The following is a 27,679-nucleotide window of genomic DNA, read 5'->3' as shown; positions in this document are numbered from 1 at the left end:
ACAAACAAGATTTAGCCTCGGGATGTTTTTAACCACTGACTCGCTCATACACACACATGCACACGCACACATGCACACACACTCCCAAGCACATTTTCAAAGGAGCAACATTGTCACCCTGCTGCAGGTTTGATTAACGTACCAGAAGATACACAGACTATACATGAGTGGTGACATCAAAGCAAACAGCCAGACAGTTTTTCTGTCAAAGGTTTCCTTTGTGCCTCCATGTGCCGTGTGTTTGTGCAGAGAAACATCCTCTAATTAAAGACGGCAGCTTCAAAAAAAAAATAAAAAGAGGACAACTAAGATTTTCAATGATCAAATAAAAGTATATAAGTTAGTGACGTAACAGAGTTTATTATAGAAGGATAATGTTGAACATGATACAAATGGTAGAAAAAGATGTAATGTAAATATTTACAAGCCTTCTCTTTAAGGTCATTTATTTTGTAGGTGAACAGTCTGCTAAGTTATGGAGTGTTCCATTTGTAAACACAAATGGTTTTTACTTTTTTTAAAATTTCCTTTAACACTACTTGTCTTTATTCATAAGGAGCTGGACAGGAAGTAGAGTCAATAAAGGGGAAAACATGCAGTAAATGTCTCAAGGTTGGAAATCAAACCTAGGATATTTGCATCTAAGACTGTAGCCTCATCATATTGTGCACTTGCTCTACCAGTGAGCCTCTTTTTATTCAAATGGGCGTACAAGTGAGGGTGGCAGAGGTTTCCCGTCGTTCCCAAACGCCGACAAATCGACTGGCCCATAAATCGGCTGGCCCATAAATCGGTACACCCTTAAATTTTAGATAAATTACTTGTATTTCCAGAATAAATTCTCTTTTTAGTTTCTGTAATGACAGGAACACCTGATAAATGTCCATCTCTTCAAGATGGACAACCATTGGATTTACTAATTGTAGCAGTTAACCTAGCTTATTGACATATTCTGTTGTTGATTTATGTTACTGTGTGTGTGACTGGTTTAACACAAATTCAAGTTGTCAGAAGTGCATAAAACTGTTTTATTGCCGCAGCAGTAAGTATGTTTTATGTGCAAAGCTTGAAACCTGGAAATTCTGACTTAATGCAGTGCAGCATGAGTTTGATGTAACAGCATCCTCAGCTCTGACTTTAGTCCACACAAGAAATCATTATTTTGATTGCAAAAGACTGTCCTTCATGCTTCAAGTAGAGGTGTTGATCTTGGACGTTTTTTTTTTTTATTTAAATTTGGCAAAATTTCACTCAGTTTCCCCCTGACCACAGCCCTCAACAAAGAAAATTAACAACCTTTAAATGAACACAATACGATCACTTAGATATGCTTTGTTTTCATGGTTAATGCATGTTTTCTTCTCTGACACACGTTTTTATAAAGTTTATAACGTTCAAAGATTATGGGGTACTTTTTCAAGTCAGTCTTTCCCAAGTTGGATTCATGTTGTGTACAGCGAAGGCCCTCAGGACATACCTGAGGTAAATATTAATGATTAAATGCTGTTTATTTACCATGAATAAATGATATGAGAAAAAAGGCTTTTAGTTGGTGATTTATGATTGGTTTGTAGGGTATAAGTAGTCTTAAATCAAGGTTCTCCCTTAGCTCTTGAAGGTATTTTCGAAAAATTCTCAACACAATGGTGAATCTGATCCCTTCTTAAAATGGTGCATTGGAGTAAAAACGGTCATCAGTTTGACTGCAGTGCTAATATTACGCAGCCATTTTGTGCTATTAAGTTTCAGACGCACAACTTCCTAATTACAGTTTTCTTTTTCTCTTTTGTTTTGCTTACGTTCACTTTAGAGACGCACATGCACAAAATTTAAAGTATTCGTAAATGTTTTTGGAATGATTTCCACAATTTTAATGGGAATTGTTTCCGTGTTTGAAAGATGGTTCACGATAATTGTATCTTTTTTTGGCCTCTCTCATAATATCTCTGCAAAAACAAACCAGTGCCAGTGCAATCGTTTTCACGTTCAGTTTCTGGAAACTACAGCTAAATTATAGAGTAGCAGACGTGGTGCGATGAGTGTTGTTTTTCTTTTGCGTGACACGATGTTTCATCTGTTCTCAGACTGAGGTGAAGATCAAACTGTTGGAGGCCAAGCACCAGGAGGAGAAACTGAAGATGCAGCAGAGGCATGATGCAGATGTTGAGAAGGCAAGAATGAAAAACACGAGCTCACGACCAACTAACTTTACTGCTGTTCATGTCACCAGTTTTATTTTGATATTTAACTTGTATTTTTTTAAAATGAAAGGTTTTGCTTTCAATATTAAATGAAAGGAACATTGGATTTGATATAGTTTATATTTGCCCACAGCTTTAGTGTTTATTAAATCAAGTCATAATCTGCAAGGTAATTTAGTAATGGAGGAAACTCAGAACCTTAGTTTTTGTTTTGCAATCTGAACATGACAGGCAAATCTTCTATGGAACCATTTAATCTTTGCCACCATAAAGCCATTAGGAAGCAAGTGAAAAGTAAAGGAATTCTTCTCTGTGCCTCTCACTGGTCTCATCTCTTCAAAGCTTCTTGTCAGATGCTGAAAGCAGCACTAAAGCTGGTTTATTTAACAGTAAGTGCTGTCATTTAGGCTGCAGCTCAAGCACCTGGAACAAGTCTCGTCCTTACATGACTTTCCTTTGCTGCCATTGAGGCTTTTAAGGAGACAGTTTGCCATTCATTTAAGACGATACAATTTTTCACATGGCACCACACTCTGTGTTGATTAAGTAGTAACCTTTAAGCCCAATAGAAAGTGAGATGTCTCCTTTTTATTAGTGGTTATTTTTTCGATATTTAAACGACTGCTGCTAGAAATGCACTGATCAAAATTTTATGGCTCCATGTGTAAAGTCTTATTTAGATTTTTGGATTTTATACTATTTGTTTTTGAGAATCATAACTTTTTTCTAATCTCTTCTGTGGAAGTGGCCATTAATTATGCATAATATGGAGAGAAGAGACATCACTCTGTGTTAAAAAAGTTTCCATAACTTATATTTGTGATTGGTGCAGCCAGTAGTCCTAAGACAGCAGTCGCCAAGTGTGTTTCATAGAAAATATGGAATCTCACCCTACCTGAGATTTTCCAAAGCCTGCCAACATTTCCAAACAGATTATGTTGGATTAGAGAAAAAGGTTGAATGAATAAAAAGTGTAACATTTATTTATTTATTATTTTTTAATTTATTTTATTTTTTGGCACCAGCTCACGTTACTGGTCGATTGTTGATCAAACCACTAATTGAAATAAAGTTTGCTTAGTGATTGCCTCAGCTCTGGCTCGCTCTGGGCCTGCTCTATTCAGAACAGTTTTGAGCATAAACAATGCAAAAAGCACAATATAATACACACTCAGAAATATTTCTTTTTAATCCTAAATCATATATCTCTGCACATATCACAAGCTTTACTTGAGCAGTGCTGAGGAACCAAGATGCCCTCAAATGGACAAACATTTGCAAACAAATTAGCAAAGGAAAGGGGCCAGTGGATGGAAAAAGCTGAGCCTTTGCAGCATTTATGAAGCCATAGTCAGCATGTGGCTGTGGCAGCAGCATCGAGGGAACGGTTAGCCGCTCTGCTAGCAGCTAGAGGCCAACTGTGGGGCAGCAACGTCGGTTCACAGACAGAAATTGAGACCTGTCTCTTTTTGGGGGAATCTGCGTTTCAAAGACTCTTTCTGCAGATTATTAAATATGCCTCCTTTGGCAGCCATCCAGAAGAGTCGCACTTGACTCATTCTGCGGAGCAACAAGTGATAAAATGGAGCAGGAAGATATTAGCAAAAAGCAAAGAATGGGGAATGCTACACTACCATGTCAGAAAAGTTCAAAGGCAGAGGTCTGGAAGTCTTTTAAACTGGTAGCAGTTTAAAATAATATATCAAGTTTATTTTGGGCTCTGGCCTCTAATTAAAGTTCATTAGTTGGGTTGAATTGGGCTCGGACACACCGTCTATGGGTTTGGGTTAGATTTTTTTTTTTTTTAGGTTTGAGCTCAGCTCTGATCATAATATTGTGGCAAATCATTGTAGTTTAGTTGGTAATCCTAAATTAGTTCTCTTTTTCTGCTCTTCTCTGTCCTCTCTTTAATTCGTTGGATTCTCTTTGAATTAGGATGTCTTCGAAAGTCCTCAAAAAAGGGATAATATTGCACTCTGCCTCAACCTGACCCTGTGCCTCTGCCTTCTGTTCTACACCCTGAAAAGAAAAACAAAAATCTCTTGGGGTGGTGAAATGGAAAAAAATTGGCTATCCCTAAATGTTGGGTGAACTTTGCTCCAGGCGCCCAATCGTCCTTTCATCTCCTCCATCCCATTCACACCAGGATGATGACAGGCTTGGCTAATAAGGAGCGTCACGGGCTTCTGGAGTCAGACAAAAATAACATCTCCTATGTTTTTCTGCCATTCCCAGCAAGAGAAGCATGCTTTTGGATTGAATCTGTGCTGTTAAAAAGTCATTTTGCTATTCCATAGTTCCCAAAGCCTTGGGTTCCCAGCCTAAATTATTGCACAAGTTAAGTAAAAGTCTTTCTTTCTTTCTTTGCATATCTATGCACATGCAGTGCAACTGAGCATAAGTGCTTGGAAAGTTTTCTGCTTTATTTCCGTTACTGAAGCTGCAGCTCGTCATTGCCTGATTTAACTAATGACACCCAGATGGCAGCAGCAAGCAGATGCACTTACCTCATCACCTCGGTGCAGGTGGTTCATTCAGCTGCTATTTTACTCAGTTTGTCTTTGGTCTCCTAAGGAATTGAAATGCATACAGTACTTTCCGATTATACAGTTCATATCCAGGTGTATTCTCTTAAAAGTGGCTCAGTTTCAAATAATAATAAATAGTTTAGGACATTTCTTTATTTTTATTTATTGATTGCCAAGAATACAAACACAATCTCTTTACATGCTTTGTGGATCTATTAGATGGCATCCCAACTCTTGTCAGTGTTTGGTTGGGTTTACATCCTGTGTTTGCATCAATCTTTAGTGCCTCTTCCTTCTGTCTATAAAAGACATGCATTTATAGATTTAGAAACTCTTTTCCAGTGATTCCTGACTTTGTAAATGGCTAAAAAAGATGGAAAATGTTGCAGTTGCGAATCTCTCTTTTATCTATCTTGTGTTGCTATGTTTTCCCAAAAACAGCGTTTGGGTACTGACATACTGAATATTCTGTTTAAGGGTTATAATTATTATTATTTCTTAGTTTTGCATTGCAAAGATGTCAATTAATGTGTCTTAACTTCTATAAGATTTAACATACTTCAATATGGCCATGACATAGAATACAGAAGAAAAAAAACACACTTTAATGCTAGCAGTATCTGCATGGCGCTGAAAACAGTCCTTTTCTTCTCACACTCTTTAGATTCTGGACCGAAAAAATCTGGAGATTGAAGAGATAAAGAGTGTGTACAGAGTTAAGCAGAAGGAATCTGAGGAGATGAGCCGTAAGCTTGAAAAGAAAGGTGAGAGGTGACATGATTGCAGGGCTAACTGGAAGGATGTTTACAGTAGTGTCTCTGAACACTCAGAGTAAAAAGCCCAGAAAGGTGCTATCCCACAGGAGATCATGCTGGTGCAGAGTGATGTTCTCCAGCTGTGCTGCTCAGTCTGCGCAGTTTAAGCAAATTATTTTTGCCTTTTTTCTTCTTCTTCTTACTTTTGTTTCCTTTGTGTTTTCTGTTAACTTAAAACATTTGATTTAATTTAATGTACTGACACAATCAATGCCTTCAAGTAAATTTCTGTTTACATCCTTGATCCCCACCCCCTTCCCCCACAGCCTTAAAGGAAAGGCCTGACTCCCTTTTTTGTGTGCTTGTGTCCAAACTCTCCCACAGTTCAAAGTGTCCTGCGTGAATCCCAGATCATCTGTGAGAGCAAAGAGAAGCAGATAGCGGAGCTGAAGAAACTCTCCGATCAGAGTGCTGACTCTATAAAAAACGAGTGGGAGAAGAAGGTGGGATACTCTGCAGTCCTGCGCTGCGTAAGCTGCCTCAAGCCAGAGGGAAACTATGGGTTAGCGGGAGACCTCTCTGCAAGGAGCCAGGCTGTACTGGTTGAGAAAACAGATTCATTTCTTTCCGATTATCTTCCTTTGGGCTTTCAGCGAAGGCTTAGAGGTCCAGTCAGAGTATTGATTCACTAATTTCTTCGGAGTTGCTGACTGTCTTTAAATATGCAGAATGTTAAGAATGATTAGAAATCAGATTTCTCGGTAATCTTCCAGCAGTATTATGCAAATTGTTAACATCTGAGCCTTTTTATCTGAAGTATTTAAATGTTTTTTTAATACTCTTAAGCTTTTCACATTTTGTAAACTAAAGGGATTGTATGTGATAGAACAACACACATATTTGTGAAGTAGGAGATTAAGAGTCTGAATATAAATCCATTCTATACTTACAACACTTTAATTGTCCTCTCAGTTCATAATGGTATTCTACTTTGTTGGTTTGCAATGCAAGGTATAAAAACACACAGTGTGTGATGTATTATGACTCATACCAAGTAGGTTCAAGGCTAGATCAAAGTTTTTTCCCCTAAAAATGATCAACTTAACTTTAGTTAGTCACCAAATTCTTGTGGGAGTTGCTACTGTGTTGTAGCAGTTGTTTGTCACTTGAATTTATTGTAGTTGTTAAAGAAACCAGCCTTTTTACTTTTTCAAAGCTTAAAATTTTAAGACACTTTTCACTGATAAAGATCCAAATTTTATATATGGCATTTTTCAGACTATGAGCCGCTACTTTTTTCCTATGCTTTGAACCAAGCAGCTTATATCCGGGTGCGGCTTTTTTGTGGATTTTTCTTCAACCACCAGGGGGCTCTGTAGCAGGAAGTGAATTATTGGAAGTCAAAATTGGAAAGCAAAGAAGAAAGTGCTAATTTTCATTTAGAACAAGCACATGCTAGCAGCAGGCACGACGGAGAAATTTCTTCAAACTCATATGATGCAGCTTTTAAGTTGAAGGATATCGATCTGGCAGGCGAGAAATAGAGCCGCTGCAGTAAACTCGGCGTGAACTAATCCATGGTTCGGCGTTGGAGATGGAGGGCTGCGTCCTTAATAAATCCAGCAGATGCTGCATCCTTATGGAAAACCGATACCAGCAGCTTATAGCCCGGTGCGGCTTATATATGTACGTTTCCTTTTCTCTTTATTTTTTTTGAGGAAAAAAAAAAGTAAGTGCTGCTTAGAGTATGGTGCGCTCTATAGTCCGGAAAATATATAATCCTTAGAGCTCTCTTGCTGTTTTTTCAATACTGCAGCAAATACTTATACAATTTGAACATTAGCCCATGTGATGTGGCACTATATGGCACAGAATTAAATAAAATTTAATTTGCTCATTATTAGAGGAAAAACGGTGCCAGTTTCAGGGAACTTTCACAAATACTTCGCAGTCCCTCCACAGTGGGAACAAACGGTTCCTCATTGTCTCCCTAGGATAAGTTATGTCTGCAGGGGCAACTGATCTAAACTCAGTGCCAATAAAATAAATCAGTTCCTAATCTGTAGCTTTTCTCTGCCTTTTCAGTTACATGCAACTGTAGCAGAGATGGAGCAGGAGAAGTTTGAAATGCAGAGGAAACACACCGAAAACATCCAGGAGCTGCTGGACGACACCAACCGTAGGCTGGCTAAGATGGAGTCCGAGCACAACACTCGTTCTCAGACCACTGTACGTATTATAAAAGACATGGAAGTAGTTTAATGAGGCGATAGAATATTATAAGGTTTTAAAAGTAAGAACTATGTACTGTGTATTGAGGTATCCGTGTCCTAATTTTTCCTCTTTGGTCACATTCGACTCTTTAAGACCATAAAAATAATATCAGACAAAGACAATTTCTATGAGTACATATAAAAATAACTTTCAAATGATGACTAATTTATTTATAAAGGGGGCAAAGTTTTCTAAAGCAGCTTCTCACTGCAGGCCAACTTTGTCGGTTTATTTGTTAATCAGTCTGCAGGGATTTGAAGGCTGCAATATGCAAACAGCAGGTCAAAATGTGGCATAGCAATTTCACCATAGAGCATGCATGCAATGCATTTTCTTGCATTCTTGATCACATTCAAATGGCCTTAGGCAACTTTAAATCAGCAACGTTACATTCAATTTAACCAGTAGATGAGATGAATTACTATAGCTCATCTCTCCTGCTCTTCTGGAGGTTATATTTGTTCTTTTCTTATTAAAAATAGCTCTTTGTTTTATTTGTATTTTTTGTTGTTGTTAAACAGAGGTAATGCTGCACTTGAAATTATATAGAAAACCTCCAAAGGAGGTACTTGAATGAAATAACTATTACCGAGGTATGAATTTTCTCTATATTAACTTAGTACTGCAGAGATCATGAAGTCGACTACAATAATCCAGCGACATTATTTTTAGCTGACACAATAATTATGAGTGTGTTTTTTTTTAAGCTACAGTTGTCCTCAGACTAAATACCCCAACTTCTACTAGAACAGGACGAGGATTTAGTATTAGTGGTTAAATCCCAGGCTTTGTTTAGCTCTACATGTACACATCAGTCACAAATCTAATAATAAAACATCCAGCTTCTCCATTCCAAGCCTTGAATGAAAGGAGGCATCCTTTAACATCTGGGTGGGAGTGACTGCAATATTGCATGTCTGTCATCTCTTTAGACGTCTTTGATCTTAGTCCATATTAAATCTTACTCAGTGCTAAGATCGTCCTCAAAGATGTGCGCACTCACATTCACACACACCTTCCAAAGCTGCTGGGTCTTTGATGTTATAAAAAAGACGGTGGTGTCAAATGGGATTGTGCACATTTTATTAGCAGGGCTCATCAACACAGGAAGGCGGTTAATTGAGCTGCTGTTAGAAAGTATTTTGTAGCGCTTTTGCATGTTATGTAGGTTTAATGTTATCAGCATTCTGGGATTTCTTTACATATCAGCCATGCACATGCATCGCTTCTGGCCTTAATCTATCAACAGGCCGACATTTCAGAGGCATCAAACACTAGATGGAGCCCATGGTAAGGCACTTTTTTTAATAATTAAGGACAGACAAGATCCAAGAGAATAAAAAGAGCTCTTTGTCACTGAAAATTAGCTGCCTTCCTGCCATGTGGTCGGCTTGATCTTCAGACATAGTGAGGATGGCATTATTGAAGTGGACTTTGACTCACCGCAGCCCCTCCTAGGGGCAGATTTTAGCGTCCGGGACAATTAGGCGTCTGGTGGCCATTTAGATGCCTCCGAGAGGGAACGGTTTTGTGGTTGAAACTTCAAACCCGCTGAGATTCTCAGACGTAATGACTAATGATGACCAAAGCAGTCGATATCAATCTTACTCTCGAGATGCACAGTTTTCTAAACACAGCGCCTTGCAGGATTATTCTTACTCATTGGAGTTTTTCATATTTCATCACATTGCAACCACAGGCCTTCGGTGTGGATTTGAAGTCACAGACCATCAGGAAATGTGGTGAAGTGGAAGGAAAACGATGCATGGTTTTCAACATGTTTTACTACCTGTAATAAAAAAGCTACATTTCTATCCCGGCTCCAATGAAGCAATACTTTGTGCCAACTGCATCAAATATTGTATTCAGCACATTTAGAGACTGATATTTTTGCACATTATTCTTGAGGGGTGTACAGGGTGATGTGCTCGGGTCGTTTCCCCACACAAATAACATTTTGCATGTAGGGCAAACAGATCTGTTTTTCTGGGGATTTTTTTTATAACATCATCCTTCACATGTTTGCTGTGTCACCTACTTAGCTTGCGGCTAATTGCAAACAGAACTTTCTACGAATTTCTTTCAATATTGGCTTTATTCTTGCTCCATTTTCAACAAGGTCAGATTTATACAGTGCAAGAATCTGTTGAGAGGACAGCTATTACTTGAGCACTAACAAAGTGGGAAAACCTTGTGAACAGCTGGTAGGAAAGTTGTTCACATATGGGAAACAGCAAACATAAAAGAAGAGGCTCCGGTCAAATGTGACCAAAATTAATGAATAGGCAGAAAACAAACACTGCATGTCATTTTGAATACAGCATTCCCATACTGCAACACGGTGATACCTGGCTGATAAACCTGAGGAGTACTTCAGGGAAAGTTGGGCAGAGCTTCACCTTCTAATGGGACAAAACATATCAAACCTCCAGCCAGATCTGTAGTGGAGTGAGTTAGACAAAACCATATTCAGGTTTTAGAATGACCCAGTCAAAGCCCAGACCCAAATCTAAATCATCCAGATTTAGGTCTGGGCTTGGTCCAGTATATGTGGCATATACTGTATGGCAAGACGTCAAAAGGATTGTTTACAGATATGTTCTGTCCAATCTGACTGACCTTGAGGAGAAAGGATAAAAAAAGTTTCTAGATGCACAAAACGAGTTGAGACATATTCCAAAAAACTTGAGCCTGTAACTGCAACAACACATGGGTTTACAAAGTATTCTGAGGGGACCTACATACAGAGACATGCCACACTTTTCAGATATTTTGTCCTACTTTCTTTTCCTGTACTTTACAAGTAAAAGGCCAAAAAAATATGAATTGAAGTTGTAAATTGTGGCTGCAAATTGTAGATGTATGAATACAGCACCTAATATAATAAGATGAATAAAACTTTGCAGCCGTGTTGTCGTGGGTCGACTCTGACCATATAAAGCAAGATTCACTGCAGGCTTTCTGTGCCTCTGCCTTTAAGCAGAATTCATTCTGAATGTCTGTAATTACAGCTAATTCCTCCGTCAGAAACCAACTCTGTGCAGTAGTTTCACACCTGCTGTTGTTCTTCTGTGCTCTGTGGTCCTTTGGTTTGTTTCTCCTACTTGGACACTGGAGTTTGATCCACATTATACATTCATGCACACAGCCTGATAAACCTCTGGAGATGACTGTTGATGCAGGCTGCCTTCCAGTTGTTGGCCTCAGTTCTGATACGAAAACTGCGAGGGTATGTCCATCACTATAAATGGCTTTTTCTGCTGAAACTTCAAAGACCGCATCACTAAATCTGTGAAAGGCAGCGGGAGCGATTGAAGCAGCTTACACGGCCCGCACTTCACACCAAGTAATTCTCCTTCTAAAACACCTAATTACTGGACTTAATTTGCTCTCGCCGAGTGTGTCCAGGTGTGCCCGGTCAAGCCTCGGTGTGCAGACGTGCCTTCCTCTCATCTAGTGCCAGGGAGCTAAGTGTCAGCACGCGGCCAAAAGCACAACACAGGCCCCTTGTTCCTCTTTTTAACACCCCTCCACACTGACACAAAGAAAAGAATCTCTGTCACCAGCCTCCAAGGGGCACTGCCGGCCCCTCCTCCTGTCATCGCCGACCCCTGTCAGCGCGTAGATCAGCTAGCACGCTCCGTCTCTTATCCGCGCCCCATCATCGCCTTTATCAGCCAGGCTCACGCCGCATTCCATGCTGTTACATACCTGCGTGTAGAGACACACGTGCAAGCTGAAGGACAGTAGTTCTTTTTATTGGAAATGGCTACGTAAGACTGACTTTGTTCAAATCTTAATCAAGACTGGAAACAAATCCTTAATGTAGATTTGAGTAACTTAATTCATGATATTAATCACATTTTCAGGGTTCCGTCTTTAGAATGAAGGAGTTCAGATTTCTGTGTCTGACTTCGGGAGTGTACTGATCGTCTCTGTTGACATTATCTCATGCCTTGTTGGCGAAAGTGTTGTTTGACTTGACTCGATTTTCTTGCATGTTTTTGTGGGCCAGGAAAAAATAATGCATGAGATGGAGCTGCGCGTGAAGCAACAGTCGGTGGAGTTGGAGAAGGCCAACGACTTGCGCAGGAAGGTGACGCAAGAGAAGGCCCGGCTGGAGATCCACATCGCGTCCCTTGGTGTCGAATTGCAAGAGACAAACAAACGGTATTTTGCAACATTATGCCAAAATTCTGTGCATTTTATTGGGATTTTTAAGACGTGTAAAATTGTTGAAAATCTCATTTGTAGTCAGTCCCTCTGAGTAAACACTTGTGAATGTAAATAACCATGACCTGTAGAGCCACCTTCTATTGGTTTTAAACATCTGGAATCGAGAGACTGAAATTTTTGCACATTCTTCTTTCCAACGTTTCTCAAGCTCGATCGGATTTGCTGGGGAGCAACTGTGTAGATTTTTCACAGACTCGCGTTTGGATTTTGGCTTTTACTTGGACTAGGACATTCTAACACATGACCATTATATTGTTGCTCTGGCTGTATGTTTATGTCAGGTATCATTTTCCTTTCATTTCGCAGTCATGCACAACTTTGTGTTTTTCTAACATGTAAAATCCCAATAAAATAAAGCAGTATGGATAAACTCGTGGTACTGTGGTGGCAGTTACTAATGGCTTTAACGAGGCTTTTTAGAACAGTATTAATAAAATATTCTATTTGAAAGTCTTATTCAGTCATATTCAGATTTTCTCAGGGAGAATGCAATCCAGTGGGTTGCTAATGACTCATCTCGCTGTTTAGTTTCACTCTTTAAAAAGGAGCAGATTTGAATAACTCGCCAAGGTTGTTTTAACCAAGCTTTTGAATGTGTGCAGGATGATGATGCTGCAGAAGGAGAAAGAACAGCAGAGCGAGCAACACAATGAGAAAGTGATGAATCTCCTGGCCAAACACGAGACAGACATAAGCCACCTACATCAGGAACACGCTCTGTCTGCCTCTAAGGTTTATATTACCACAGCATGTCCTCTCTATAAATGTAGGGCTCACTGATCATTGTCATAAAAAAAATAACATGTCTTGCAGGCGTCAGAGGTGATAGAGGACTTAGAGAAGACCGTGGCTCAGTTCAAGCAGCAGCTTCAGGAAAGCGAGTACAGAAGACAACAACAAGTCAGAGTAAGCTTAACGAGGGCGTAAGGGGGGCTTAATATTAACTTAAACACATCGCAGTTTTTCTTTTGTCTGTGTAGCATTAACGTTGGATTAACTGTTGCACCCATGTTATTTAAAACTTGCCTTCCCTTCAGGATCAAGAGATGAAGTCCCAGCAAGAGAAAGATGAGCTGCAGACTTGCTGTGAGAAAAAGGTTGGGCCATCTTCCTCTCTGCACTCTACTGCTTTGGTGTCATCGTATGAAAATAATGCTTGAATACTGATTACAGCCACGAGGTTTTATGTATACTTGGTGTTTGAGCCAATAAAATAGGCAGTTATAAGTGTTTTTAAAGCAGGATCAGCTATAATTCCACTTCTACAGTTACAATTACAAACATGCAGGGTTTGTTGAATTCTTCTCGGGCTTCAGCTGGAGGAATGCGCTCCGTTTTGTGATAAACAGGAAGGTGCATAGAGGTTATATTTACAAGTAATGTTCAAAGTATGGTATAAAATAGTTCGGAATTGGAAGCAAAGTCTTAAAGATTGCATTGCAAAAGATGACATGCAGCGTTTTCTGAGGGATAAACTGTCCCTTAAGTGTGCCCAGACCCACACCTAATTGCCTGTGCTTTCTACTTTTGAAGCCCACTTCAATGTCAGAGTGCAGCCATAAAGCGCAGAGTCCGTGGATCATTGTTAATTACTCTGAGCTGGACCAGACCAGTGGAGGCCAGACTTCTCGGTTAAAGTCTGTGCTGCACCTGGGTCATCTTCAAAGTGCCATTTCTGAAAAGTTTGTATTGGTGGCAGACCAGCATACATGGGGCCCTTTGACTGATACACCTGCAAAAACTTAGCAGGCCTTTGTACTCTTTATTCAGGGTCAGGGAGATATTTAATTAGGCCGCTCAGAAGTTTAGTTTTTGATGTCTGCTTCGTATTCTTTTCCTTTAATCAGACAGCATTTCTTCTGCCTTTCCTTTAACTTGTCCCAGGTTGCAGGACTGCGACTTGGAAAGTGTTACAGAATAGTTTATTTTCCTTTTTTTTTTTGGTTTCTTCTGTAAAGATTCTTATTTAAGCTTCTTTGGAGTGCTGTGTGGGCTGCCATGATTCAGTATCTGGCTATTAGAACGGCCCATATGGCTGCCATAGATCCAAAGTGTGAGACGCTGTGAGCAGCCAGACGGTACTTTTGATGGGGTGATAGGAAGGAGAGACGAGAGCGTATGCAGAGGGTCACATAGGCAGCAGAGGATTTCCTGAGTGATGTTTGATGGTGTCTTGCTTTTGCACTCGCTTGAACCTCTATCGCTGTCCCACTTTTTCTCTCTGTTTTTCAGGTGTTGGCAGTTCACAGTGAGGCTGAGAGGGAAAAAATTGAGGCCAAGAGGAAGATAGCCAAACTAGAAGATGCACTAAGGTACAGCAAAAAAGAAGCGTTATTTGTTGCTTATATTTAAAAAAAAAAACAAAAAAAAAAAAACTTTTTTAATGTAGTCAGTGCTAAACTTTACCAAAATTTATTTTCATCTTAATGTTACCAAAAAAAAAGATTAATTTCAAATGTTTTTTTTTTTGTTTGTTTGTTTTTGGTTCATTTAGATGATTCTGACTCGTGGTTAATTAAAACCCTAAATTCACTTTCTCTGAAATTTTAAATTATACTAAGACCAATAGAAAAAAATGGATATATAACACAGAAGCATAACTTGTACCAATACTTTGCACGGATTCCTTTTGGACCAATTATCCATCATTGCAGGGTGGTAGAGAGGCAGTCAGTCTACTTTAGTGTTGATGAAACCCAGGTCACTTTAATACTGGCCTTTGACTTGATCGTGTATCTCGTTGTACCAAATGTTTTCCTTCTACCTAATTTTTGTTTAAAATGCTTGGAGACAACACTCTTTAACCAAACAAAATCGTTAAAATAAATTAAAACCAATCAACATTAGAAATATATTAATCTGTGTGTGGAGAATCTGTATGAGTTTAACTTTTTTGAATTGTATAATAAATGTACTTTTTAGTAATATTTATTGGGATGCATTTGCAGCATTCAAATATGCTTAAAAACAAACCAAAAAAAGTTTTACAAGACATTTTATGAGTTAGCCACATTTTTTTGACATACTCTGGTGATCAAAGTACAAACACCATTAAGCAATAGAGTGAAAGAAATAAAAGCAGTCAGAGAAATGGTTGGCCAATATGCATGTGTGAGTGTGTTTGTGGGTGTGCCCAATGCGATATTTTAGCCATTAGTATCATAATCCAACATCACCAAAGCATGTTAAGTTTGGTGACAGGTTCTGAAACGTACATAAAGTCCATGAAGTATGCTATTTATTTCAGAGTTGCATCACACACTTTAGCCTTAACTTTCTGAATTCTGCCTTTATTAGAGAGTTGTTTATATCTCTTGACTTGGGTCTTTGATCATGAGAACAGTGGGTATGAATTTTGATTTAAGGTGGAGTTTGGCTTTAACAAGCCAATCCTTTGATCTTTTTATATAACAGAGTTGAACTGCCACATCTGAGGGCTTTGAAAGTGTTTCACATCAGACCTTTACTTGTGAGTGGTTGTATTAAACCCAACTAGTAATCCTAGATGCATTGCTATGATTTGAAAAAAATACAAGGCAAACTTGTTTATGGTTATAATGATAGAGATGTTTCATTTACAGCTTCTTCTGTTTTTAAGTTGTAGAAATATAAAAAGATTCAAATTCAGCTTCCTTTTGTAACCTGGTAAGCTACGGCCCTCGTGCGTGCGTGCGTGCGTGCGTGCGTGCGTGCGTGCGTGCGTGCGTGCGTGCGTGCGTGCGTGCGTGCGTGCGTGCGTGCGTGCGTGCGTGGGTGCGTGGTTGTTTGTTCTGTCGTCCCAGTGTTGGACTAGCGACCGGTCCAGGGTGTATCCTACCCGATTCAAATCTTGTCTCTTTTTTCTGATCTATTTTTATTTATTTATTTTTGTCTTTTCAAACCTTTACTGAAAGCTAAACCACCACATTTAAAACTGTGAGTTCTTGCTACTACCTCAAACTGAATATCTTGGGATTTGGATGCTGTTGTGTTTTTATGCTGTGTGTCATATCTTCTCTGAAGTGTCATTATTCTTAAAAATGCCATTGAAGCGCATGACATAAAGTCTATATCAGAGCAGCGAAGCTTGTTAATATATACATATAAAATCTGCTATTAGTTAATTCAAGGCCATTTACGATGAGTTTTGTTCAACAATAAACAGTTTAAATACCATGACCTCAGTTTGTTATTTTGTTTGTATTTACTTTTAATTTCTGTAAAGCACTTTGTATTGCCTTGTTGCTGAAAATGTGCCATATAAATGAAATTACCTTTACCTAAATCCCTTCTTTAGTTTTATGAAGCCCCCTTTTTTACGGAACTTCATTTAACATCTTTTGCAAATCTATTCATACCCCATTTGGATTTTCTCACATTTTGTGACTTTTAAAGCAGAGAATTTGGGGATTTTGTGTGACAAATCATCAGAAAAATTCTCACATAATTATTACGTGCAGGAAATGATTACCTACTTTTCAAGCTTTTTACTACATTTTTATTGAACCTACTTTCAACTAAAGCTTTATATAACCTCTTATTTTTACCAAATATAGCAGTATTTTCTTAGGAGACACTCTCTGATAGCTTTGTACATGAAATATTTGTCCATTCTTCTTTGTAGTATACTCTTACCTGTTTGTTCATTAATGTTCTCTACCAAACCTCCTCAGAACAGCAGGATTTACACCAATATTGAATTATTTGTTCTTATTTAACTGACTTTTCAAAGGAGTCTGTTCATTTACACTTTTGAGGGATATCAAATTCAAAGGGGCTCCACACTTTTGAAATGCATAAAAAATGTATTTCAACTTAACAACTGGGCTATAGTCAATCAAGTTCAAAGGGGTGAAAATACTTTTGTTAGCACTGTATGAATCCTTTGCCTAAATACTTCAGATCCATGTACCTCCGTCAGCAGCAGATTACAGTTCCCCTGCCAAACTTAGAATATGTTCTGCACAATTGAACACAACAACAGCTCAACCCACGGAGCAGCCTCCGCTCCACCGTACCGTCATCCATCCTAGGAAGGTTTTACTTGCGATGTCTTAATGAATTGAGCGCTTTCTTATTGTTTGTGATGAAATTACCTGTTGGTTTAAGGCATACCCAGTTTCACCGTTTCCGTGGGTTTCCGTCACTGTTTAACGAATCACTTTTTAGTGCTGTTGTATTTAGAATACAGCGGGAACAAAACAAGAGGACATTAGTCACTGTGCCTGCCTATTGTTTGCCTGTCGCTGTCAAGCCGACGCGGCAAGTAGAGAGAGAGGGAAAAAAAAAAAAAAAGCGTTAATACAGCAGACAGATCGGTCGGTGCATAAATTACTCCCGTTGTTAGCATCAGTAACGAGCCAGTCATTTCCTCGTTTAGAGCTAAACACTGAGAAACGGCAACCGGCCCGCCGGGCTCTTTGCTAATTAAGTACTCGGCCTCCACAGAGACACACACACATACGCTCACACACACACACTAAGCAGTCTGATGTCTTCTACCTGCCTGCTGCCCTGGCAACACTGAAGGCCTTTAAAGGCGATCCAGAGGAACTTCAAAGTCAAAGCGAGACTGCACGCAGGTGTGTGTGAGCATGTTTGTGCGGGTGTGTGTGTGTGTGTGTGTGTGTGTGTGAGTATGAGGATGGATGATAAAATTAAATTGAGCCGCTCAAGATGCTTTCTATCTGCCAGGTACTGTGTGGCATGTGTTTTCTCTTGCATCTATGCTGCTGTTGAATTCATAAACACAACCAGTTCACAGGTTTTTTTTTTTTATATGTATATATGTCATTATTATGACGAGAACAGCACCTTGTCTTGCAGTGCAAATAGGCACTGCTGCATCAGATTTATGCCAAGTCTTTGTTACTATGGCAACAACAACAACAAAGAAGTTTCTCTCCACTTCCTTCACCTCGGCGCGCCTTAGATCATTACAGGGCATTAGCATAGAGATAGAGAGGTGCACCACAGAGAGAGGGAAGGTCGTGCATAAAGAGGGGGAGCAGCTTGCCACTTTTTGCGACAATGACCTCAAAACCCCAGTTTTCACAACTTCAGAAAGCCACCTGTCTGGTAAAAATAGGGGAAAAACAGCTGCATTCGTTTTAGTTCCATTCTTCTTCAAATTCTCCGTTGTTTTCATGTTTCATGTTTTCCTTTCTGTCACTTGGTACCAGGTTGGCCTCATCCAAAACTGTGCCTACCAAGTGTAAGCCTTAAAAAAAGTATGAAATATTTGTGTTTATTTATGTATTAACTGAAAATAAGTTACTTGTTTAGTCTTTAATATGGTTTGTTCTTTTTTTTTTTTCTTCTTTTGTCACTAAAAGCCAGATGTTATGTTGTCCACCATTAACTTTTAATAGCTTTAGCTTCTTCAACAAGGCTTTGTCTAGAAAACAGGGATTTCACTCGTTGGCTAAAGCCCATCGTCATTTATCAGCAGGAAGCTTATTGTTCATAATTTCTCAGTAAACCAGAATATCATCAAAAAGTGAATTTATGTGAGGAATTTAATTCAAAAGTAAGTCTCATAGTTCATAGAGTCATTACACACTGACTGGTATATTTTAAGCATTTACTTCTGTTAATGTTGGTGATTCATTCGTCTTGGTAAATCTCAAACCCTGGAAATTCGAATGGGACCAAAATAAAGGAGATTTAATGCAGAAATGTTGAAAAACTAAGGACTACGTTTGTGCACAGTATATGCACTCAGTCACTTTTATAAGTTTGTACATGACTACAGTGTGGCATAGAGAAAATTAGCCTGTTTCTTTGCTGAGTTATTAAAGGAAATCCCAAGTTGTTTTAATAGCAGCTTTCAGCTTGTTTGAATTGTTGGTTCTGATGAATATAACCAGTAGATTCTCTTTGCACTTAAAGTAAATTCAGTCAAGTTCAGTCATGCCATTAAACCAGGTACTGATACTTGGTGTAGAAGTGTGGAAGGTAAGGTGCCAAGTCCTGCTGGAAAACATCAGCATCAACATAAAGTGGTTGTTCACCCTTTTTCCTTCCATTCAACTTTCCTTCATTAGACTGGGATTCAGCTATCTATGAGCAACAAAGTGTATTAGCCTGGTCCTCTTTCGCTTCCCTCCTGGTGAGTGGTATGAACACAGCTGTCCATTCAGCAGGAAGTTCATCTTCCCTTCTTGTGTCTTCAATTCCTTCCTTAATTCTTGGGGTCCTTATTTCCTTATACTTATTCATAGAATTTTTTTCTGTTTGTTTTAAAATGGGTAGAAGGAGCGGAGAGAATTCTTAAACACACACGCGCACGCACGCACACACATACACACACACACATATATATATATATATATTTTTTTTTTTTAATGGGTTTTTTCCCCACTTGCAAACTTATCATGCACCTGTGATAGGTGTGTGGGTGTGTGTGTATGTGTGTGTGAGTTTCTCTTTGAAGTGGACTCATTGTTCTCAGCATGCCAACAAGAATCGAGCAAACCTCCTTTTCCAGCCAGGGATCAGAAGTATCTAAGCAACCCCAGTTAATGTTCAGGTGCGGGTGCAGGTGGAGGTATGGATCCTGAATAATAAAAAGGTTATCCAGAGCTCAGTAGTTTTTCCCTTGGCAACTGCATAAAAAGAGATTTCGGGGATGGGTTAAACATCAGTTCAATACCAGAAAACTGCAAAAGGAAATTTCTGAGTTCCTTCACTGGGCTTTATGGTGGGAAAAGTCTCCTCCATCAGCAATATTTTGATGAATAAGTAACAATTTTCAGTGATCCGTGAACTTGTTTACGATAACTGAACTGGTAGCTTAACCTTAACGCATTTTACATTTCAGTCTTTCTTCTACAAGATTTTTTTTTTCCTGGGAATGGAAATCTTATTGTCGCTCCCTTAAAGTGTCTACTTAATTACATCCAACCTGTAATTTAAAGGTTTCCTGCTCATCCTACCCAGTGTACATAGGATTGTGTTTTGCTTGTGGTATTTTCCACATAATTACAGAAAAAAGACAGTAAAGGAAGATATTTATATTTCTACTCTTATTTATCTTGTTAATCTCCCAACAGCTAATGATGTATATTTCTAAAAATGGTCACAAAAGGCAATTTTGTAAGGTTTATTACAGAAAAGAGGGAACGTTTTGGTATAGGTTTCTGTCCCCCTAGTAATATTTCTTGGGATCGGTGCAATAAAAACCTGAATTCCATTTAAACATTAACACAATCAAAATAAGCATGTCTGTTCAGATATGTGTCAATGATACTTAAACACGTAGAATATTTCTACTTGTTCTGTACGTAATCGTTTATAGAATTAAATCCACTTGAATACAAATGCATGCTACGTCTTCTGACATCTGCAGTATAAAAAGAGCCACAGTGGCCCAGCAGCTGAAGGTCCCAGAGAGTGGCTGAAGCATTGTAATGACAGACGAGGGAGAGAGGAGTGAGGAATATGACGAGTTACTGCTGCTGAAATCATCACTGCAGTATTCTGTTGCAGGATTTCGTACAACACTAAAAGTGTCTTTGCCAGATGAGAGAGAACAGCCCCAACAATACTGACAATACTGTGTTGTATTGGAAAACCTTTATTTCTCTTTTTGTTACAGTAGCAATAAACAAATTTGCAATTTTATGAGTCTTAAGATATCAAAAATGACAGAGACAAATGCTTAACTTGCATCACTCTGTGTGTAGTGAGTCTTGTGTATTGTGAGGATTTTAGTTTGTGATTGAATGTTTAAATATATTAACTGTATGGTAACTTGAACTATCCTGCTAAAAAAAATAAAGGGAACACTTAAACAACACAATATAACTCCAAGTAAATCAAACTTCTGTGAAATCAAACTGTCCTCTTAGGAAGCAACACTGATTGACCCGACGAGGGTCCCCGTTGTCCATCAGTGTTTCTTCCTAAGTGGACAGTTTGATTTCACAGAACTTTATATTGTGTTGTTTAAGTGTTCCCTTTATTTTTTTTTGAGCAGTGTATGTTCTGACACTAGCAACTGAAATCCATCCATCCATCCATCCATTTTCTTTCACCCTTGTCCCTCAGTGGGGTCGGGAGGGTTGCTGGTGCCCATCTCCAGCTAACGTTCCGGGCGAGAGGCGGGGTCACCCAGGACAGGTCGCCAGTCTGTCGTAGGGCAACACAGAGACACACAGGACAAACAACCATGCACACTCTCACACCTAGGGACAATTTAGAGAGGCCAATTAACCTGACAGTCATGTTTTTGGACTGTGGGAGGAAACCGGAGTACCCGGAGAAAACCCACGCATTCACAGGGAGAACATGCAAACTCCATGCAGAAAGACCCCAGGCCGGGAATCGAACCCAGAACCTTCTTGCTGCAAGGCAACAGCTCTACCAACTGCACTACTGTGCAGCCCGCAACTGAAATCATCAGTTGAAAATATCTCTGGAAAATCTTTCAAAAAATGGATGAAAAGTGCTTGAATTTGACTTTTTGAAAGATAGAAGAATTGTGCATCAAAAGTACTCAAGATCCCCCCTCGTTTTAGTGTTTTTTTTTTTGGGGGGGGGGTGTAACATTCACAATGTAAAACACTGGTTTCATTTTCAGTCTCTGTGGCAGAGCGCCGGATCCTAAAGAGACGCTTTCCAAAGATGAATTGAAATGTCATCTGTCACATCCGCCAGTGTTTGAATAAAGCCCCTTCTCCCTTTGCAACTCCCCCAGATTTCAACATGCGCTATTTTTGACCTGCATTTGGATCCAGTCTGAAACCATATTTTCTTTGGTCTTAAATATATCTGCGCTCGTAGACGGAGAAAGGTTTGATGTATAAAACGTCAGGTGCCCAGAAGTCAATGCGATGTCTGCACTTGTCAGTTTGCTGTCAGACAAGACAGAAAAACCAAGAAATACACCAAGTTAGTCTTCAGCATTTGACTTAGGAAAAATAAAATACAATTTGTATCAGTTTCTTTTAATTGGCTGTAATAAGTTATTTGCTTTAGCTTTCAGTGAGAATGGTTGTTAATGAATAGCTTAATCCTGGCAGGAACACTAGCAAACCGCTTCATTCAAGCAACACAGATGACATCTTGTGCCCACTGATGTTTCTCTTGATGAAGGATAATAAGAACCTCGTTCTTCTTACACGTTGTAGTCATTTTATTTCAGCGCTCTGCTTTCAACAAACCGGCCACATTTGTTGGCAGCTTTAAAGCCATCCAGCTCAATGATGCTCTCCTTTTCCGCGCTCCCTTTTCAACTCATTCTGCCTTTAATATTTTCTCGCCCTTGCGTTGTCTCTCTTTTGTGTTCACTTATTTGTGGTCTGTCTCTCATTCTCTGCTTGTTTCAGTCTCTTTTTTTTCCCCTCCTCTCCCCCCCCTCTTTCTCTCTCCCTCTCTCTGTTTCTCTGGGGATGTGGATGAAAACGAAGCCTGTTTTATTTTTTCTTCAGAGGGCGCTGAATATTTCAGTTTTGCATTTTCTCTCTTTTTATGTTCTCCCTCTTTTTTTCAGGGCCTCTTTGATGTGTCTGTGGATTCGTTATCATTCCGTTTGGATGAGCTCACAAACGCAGATGCGGGGCTCTTGCATGCACTTACGCACGCATTCGCACACGCACACATTCGCACATGCACACATTCGACGTATGCACGCACTCTGGCTCTTCTGATTCTACAGACCAGAGGCATCCATATGGAAGCTTACATTCAGGTCTGTTTGCCAGTTGTTTCCATGAGCTGCTCCACCCACATTACTCCATACAATTCCTAAACGCTCAGCTCAGATGGGAAAGAAAGAACATTTGCATAAGCCACGAGGTTCTTCATTGTGTACTCGTGTAATAATCGCATATCTATGGGGTTCCTGTCAATATTGTAAAGGTATGGAGTCATATTTCACCATCTTCCCGGTCTGTAAAGAGGGGGGGAGGGAGCAGAATTTGGATAATATTTGTATTTCTCAACTTTATTTTGTTAAATATCATGTTCTCCTTTCTTTACATTCTTTGCTTATGGCCTTTGTTTTCTTCTTTTAGTTTTTCCATCTTTCCTTCTGTTCCTCCTTCCTCTCATTTATCTCACCACTTTCCCTTTATGCTGATTCCATCCATTTCTCCTTGTTTAATTATTTCCTTTCTTTGTCCTACTTCACTTTTTCTTGTGTCCTTCCTTCCTATCTTACCTTCAATATTTTATTTATTGTCTCCAATACATTCTCCCTTTTTGCATGTCCCTCCACATGTCCTTTGTAGCATTCCTAAATATTTCCTGCATTACTCGTGTCCTACCTCCTTTTTCTCCTCGGCTCTTTCATTCTTTCTTTCAATGTGTGCTTTGTTCTATCCTTTCTTATGTGTGCCTTTTTGTCTGACAGCCCTTTCCATTTTTTATTTCCTTCTGTCCATTCTTTTTCCCCCTCCTTTCCTCTGCCTGTTATGTGTCCTTCCGTCCTTTGCATCTTTATTTATTGTGTCCTTTATTCTTTCCTCATGCTTCCTTCATTCCTTTCACCCTTTTCTTTCTTGTCTCCTTCTTTGCCTTGAATGTACCCTGTGTTAGATCCTTTCTAGTGTTTTTCCTCATCACTTGTGTCCTTTTTTCAATATTTACTTCCTTCCCTCCTTGTATCCTAACTCCCCGTTTCCTTTCTCCGCCTTTTCATCTGCTCTTCACAGAATCCTTTCGTCCTTGTGTCCTTTATTCCATATTTCCATCTTTTATGTCTTATGACTGTTTTTCTTGTCTTTCCTTTGTTTTGTCCTTCCTTTCTTTTTTGTGTCTTTCTATGTTTCCCTTTTCTGTCTCCTATTTTTTCTTGCATTCTTCCGTGTTTCATTTGTTCCATCCTTGCTTGTATTCCATCTTCTCTTGTGTCCTTCTTTAGTTTTCTGCTACATTTCCCTGTATTTTATTTCTTTCCTTTGCTTTTGATTTGTGTCAACATGTTTTTCCTTCCCTGTAGCTTTTCCTTTCTGCAGTCTGATCTTGATTCTTGTGTCCTTCCTTTATTATACAGTTATTTTCTTTCTTTGTGCACTTTCTTCCGTCTCTAACTTTCCTTATTTATTCTTTTTTCCTCACTTAGTATTTTTAGTTTTCACAGTTTCCATATCTGCCTCCTGCATTCTGTATAAATGTGTACCATAAAACCATGGTGAACATTTGCCTTTATTATTTTAAAAGGGCCATGAAGATCTGGGAACTCTTGACATTTGTGCTTATCGGATATTTTAAGTGAAAACATGTAGGAAACAAGTATTTGTTTGTTGCCGACTGTGTGCATAACTTCCCTGTGTATCAACCACGTGTCACACAATAACAAAGGCAGCATGTGGCATTGTGTGGTTAGAGCAGCCCGGAAAACGACCACAGTCTTGTCGGCTGGGCGACTAAATGGCAGAAACTACTAAACCCTCCCCCGGTCCTCCCCCCACACAGTCCGCCTTCCCCCCCTTCTTTAAAACAGCCGCTGAGGATTGAGGGATGAGAAGACTTCCTCTTTAGAGAAGGCACATCTTTAATTTGAGCCTCTTCTCCTTCCACTTTTCTGACCAGATATCCATTTAAAGCCGACAGGCCGCCCTGGCGCTGGCATCCCTCTCCTTTGCTTTTCCTTTGCTTCTCCACTTCTCCTTGCCAGGCCACCCTGACTCCCTTTTTTTCTCCCTCCTTCTTCTCATCTCTCTGCTCTGTTATTGATGGTGACACGCTGTCTGCCACTCTAGTGACCACACACATTCTCACACAAAGTTATTCTTGACCTCCTTTACATCCTCGTACAGTTAGTTTCATTTAAAAGTTAGCTCTGGTGGGGGTTTTTCCCCCCTCCTTTTTTCCTCTTGTATCCTTGGAGGTGTAAGCCCAGCAGCTAGTTCCAACACAGCCGTAGTGCTTTCTTTGAGTTGCGTTGTCAGTCGCAGAGAGAGTTTGGGACCGTGCCTCACGAACAAAGGCCCGTGCACGCCTACGTGCACACACCCGTACACCCGCATGAATTCTCTCTCCTCTCTCAAGTGAAGCATACGTTCAAATCCTTTTTTTTTTTTTTTGCTCTTCTTTGGAAGTTAGCTATTTCTGTGACATGCTCTCCGTTTCCTATTCTCCTTTCTTATTCCTTCTTAGCCTCTCTCCACAAATTCTTTTGTGTTCGGCTGAGTCCGAAAGGCAGTCATGCAGCGAGTTTGATTAATAATTACAGAGTACACAGAATTGGGAATGGAAAAAAAAAATGCCTCTTTGTTGTTTGATGTCCAACATGAGAGAAACCAAAATTACTAGGAGACAGAACACTTTAAAGAGGAGAGAAACCCTGCACATTCCTTTCTGTATCCGCTGCTTTTGTTCTTGGGCTGTTTTGTTCTTTGCGTTCTGCTGTTGCTCTTCTAGTTTTCTTTATTGCTTTTAATTTTGGGAAACGTTCTCTCTTTAAAAAACTGAAAATTTGCAAATGGTTACGCACACATAAAAGCTAAAGCGTTGCATGTCCCTACATAGTTTGAGTGTTCCAGGACTTTGCAAAAGTATCTGCACCCGTTAAAGTCTTCTGTGTTTTCCCCATCACAATCACAGTTTTACTCTACAATATAGTCTTCTAAAGGTTTACCGAAGTGTGGCGTGGATCTGCAATTCAAGTCTATCCTTTGAAGACCCGTCTTTCACAACAATTACAACTGCAAGTCTCTTGGGGTATGTTCAAAAATAGCTCAAGTTCTATCAGATTGGACGGAGAATGGCGGTGAGGATGAATTTTTAAGTCTTGCTACATATTCTTAATTGCTTTCAGGTCTGGGTTCACTATTCTTTGATCGAACCATTCCCTTGCAGCCTCGGCTTTATGTTTAGGGCTGTCCTGCTGGGAGACGAACCTCATCTTCGGTTTTAAACCTTTTGCAGCTTCAAAGAAATGTTCTTCTATCTTTAGCTCCATCCATTTTTGGATTGATGGTCACCTTGCGGATGAAAAGTGTCCCTACAGCATGATGCTGCCACTGCCATGTTTCACTGTAGAGATGGTGTGTTCAGGTTGATGTGCAGTGTTACTTCTCCACCACACATATCCGTGAGGTGGGAATCTTTTGAATCAATCAGGTTGGGAATTTCTTGCACTGGATTCCGTACTGTGGAAATGAAAGTAAAGTCGGCTGAATACTTTACACCACACTATTTGGATGTGTATTTGTAAACAAAAAAACAAGTTAAAACTTTCTACCAATGTCCTCTCACTTCACAATTATGATTTACTCTTTGTTGATCTATTACAAATTATATAAAAACCCAATAACATGTTGAAAAAGTCAACAAATTTAAGGGGTATGAATACTTTTGCAAGACACTGTACCTTACACACTCCATGAAAATACACACACATACATGAAATTTCATACCCTGTCTTTGTAAAAGCTGTTCTTCCAATGGGTTTAAATGGATCCCCCACTGGTCAGGATTCCATCCGCCGGTTGTTCAGCTGTCCAGGGAGGAATAATTATCCACACCTTTTTAGAGCGCTAATTTACAAGAACAGGGTAGAAAGTACACTGACACACGACCGGCACGTTTTACGTCCTGTACTTTATTTCACACTGTGAAACAAAGCAAAGGAAGAATGCAAAACTGGTCATGCAGTATTATCTGTAATGCTGACATATTTTTGCATCAGAATGAGGATCTGTGGGATTGTAACTCCAAGGAGCCTGTCGTGCATCATGTCTGTTGCTTTATTTTAGCGTTTTGTAAAACTGGATTGAATAGGCTTACTTGCAGGTTCCTCCAGGAGTGGTGTGGTGGACATCTCAAATACAAAATAGGCCAATTAATCAGCCACACATAATTTTCTGACATGCATGACTCCAGTAGATGTAGGTTTTTTTTTTACTGTCCAAGTCTGACTGAATGCACGAGTTCACCCTGCACTTTATGTGTGACGGTCATAAACTGTTTGATGTTCGTGTTGATTACAGGTTTCTAAAAATGTTTCACCGCCATTAATTTGATGCATTTCACTTTGCATGAATTTGCAAATTGCACTTTAGGAGCACAGCAGAAAGGTTCAATATTTGAACAGAAATTGAGGTTAATTGAAGGGCTGGAATTGCCTCTAGGTCTAGATGTGAGTATTTCAGCTCTGTGACTGACTGATCAGTCAAGCGTGCACTCTGCCATTTGCCCCGATGTCAGCTGGGGTGGAGCAAAAACTCGCCTCGCGCGACCCGTGGTGGGAGGGAGGGGAAGAGGGAGGATGGGTTTGTTTGAATGGATACAAAAATAAACCCCTTCCATTCCAACCTTCATATCTACCTCTGTCATCCATCCGCCTCGACATACGCCCTGTCCTCCACACACACACACACCCCTGTGCTGTTAAGTTTGACAGCTGCTCGGTTCTCCTGTATATGATGTCGAGGCTGGGCATGCTGGCTGCACTCTGACAGGTCTCGGTACGGTGCTGTCCCCCTCAGTATGCCTGTCAGGCCTCCTCTATTTGCTCCTCTGTGACCTGACATTTGGCAGCCGTAATCACAAACCGGCATGGAGGACACACACAAAATTTCTAGCGCACAATTGTAAGGCAATATAGGATCTATTTATTGCCTGTTAAGTTTGCATTGAATTTATGTAAAACTTCAAATTAAGCAAATAATGTAAATAAAGAAAATTTACAGTTAAGATGTGCAACAACAAGGAATTTGACTTCAGCTTCAGTATAAATATATAAACTTTTAGCTTT

At 39.6% G+C, this 27,679-nt stretch overlaps 1 protein-coding gene across 4 annotated transcripts in view; it reads left to right on the top strand.

Moving 5' to 3' along the window:
• The window catches only part of cep112 (centrosomal protein 112), a 111,389-nt gene that overhangs the window by 22,427 nt on the left and 61,283 nt on the right, over positions 1-27,679 (top strand). For all 4 annotated transcript variants that reach the window (XR_014088627.1, XM_081609977.1, XM_081609975.1 and 1 more), the window contains 9 exons: positions 2,085-2,171; positions 5,394-5,493; positions 5,869-5,987; positions 7,570-7,713; positions 11,774-11,928; positions 12,597-12,726; positions 12,808-12,900; positions 13,032-13,091; positions 14,227-14,306. Coding sequence is in view for 3 of the 4 variants with exons in the window: in XM_081609977.1 (XP_081466103.1) it covers positions 2,085-2,171; positions 5,394-5,493; positions 5,869-5,987; positions 7,570-7,713; positions 11,774-11,928; positions 12,597-12,726; positions 12,808-12,900; positions 13,032-13,091; positions 14,227-14,306 (968 nt within the window). In the remaining variant the exon portion in view is untranslated. The remainder of the gene's footprint in view (positions 1-2,084; positions 2,172-5,393; positions 5,494-5,868; positions 5,988-7,569; positions 7,714-11,773; positions 11,929-12,596; positions 12,727-12,807; positions 12,901-13,031; positions 13,092-14,226; positions 14,307-27,679) is intronic.

Source organism: Poecilia reticulata, chromosome 8, assembly GCF_904066995.2.
Source record: "Poecilia reticulata chromosome 8, P_reticulata-male-v2, whole genome shotgun sequence".
Lineage (NCBI taxonomy): Eukaryota > Metazoa > Chordata > Actinopteri > Cyprinodontiformes > Poeciliidae > Poecilia > Poecilia reticulata.
The sequence above is the reverse complement of the archived record's forward strand: the minus strand, read 5'-3'. Positions and strand labels throughout refer to the sequence as shown.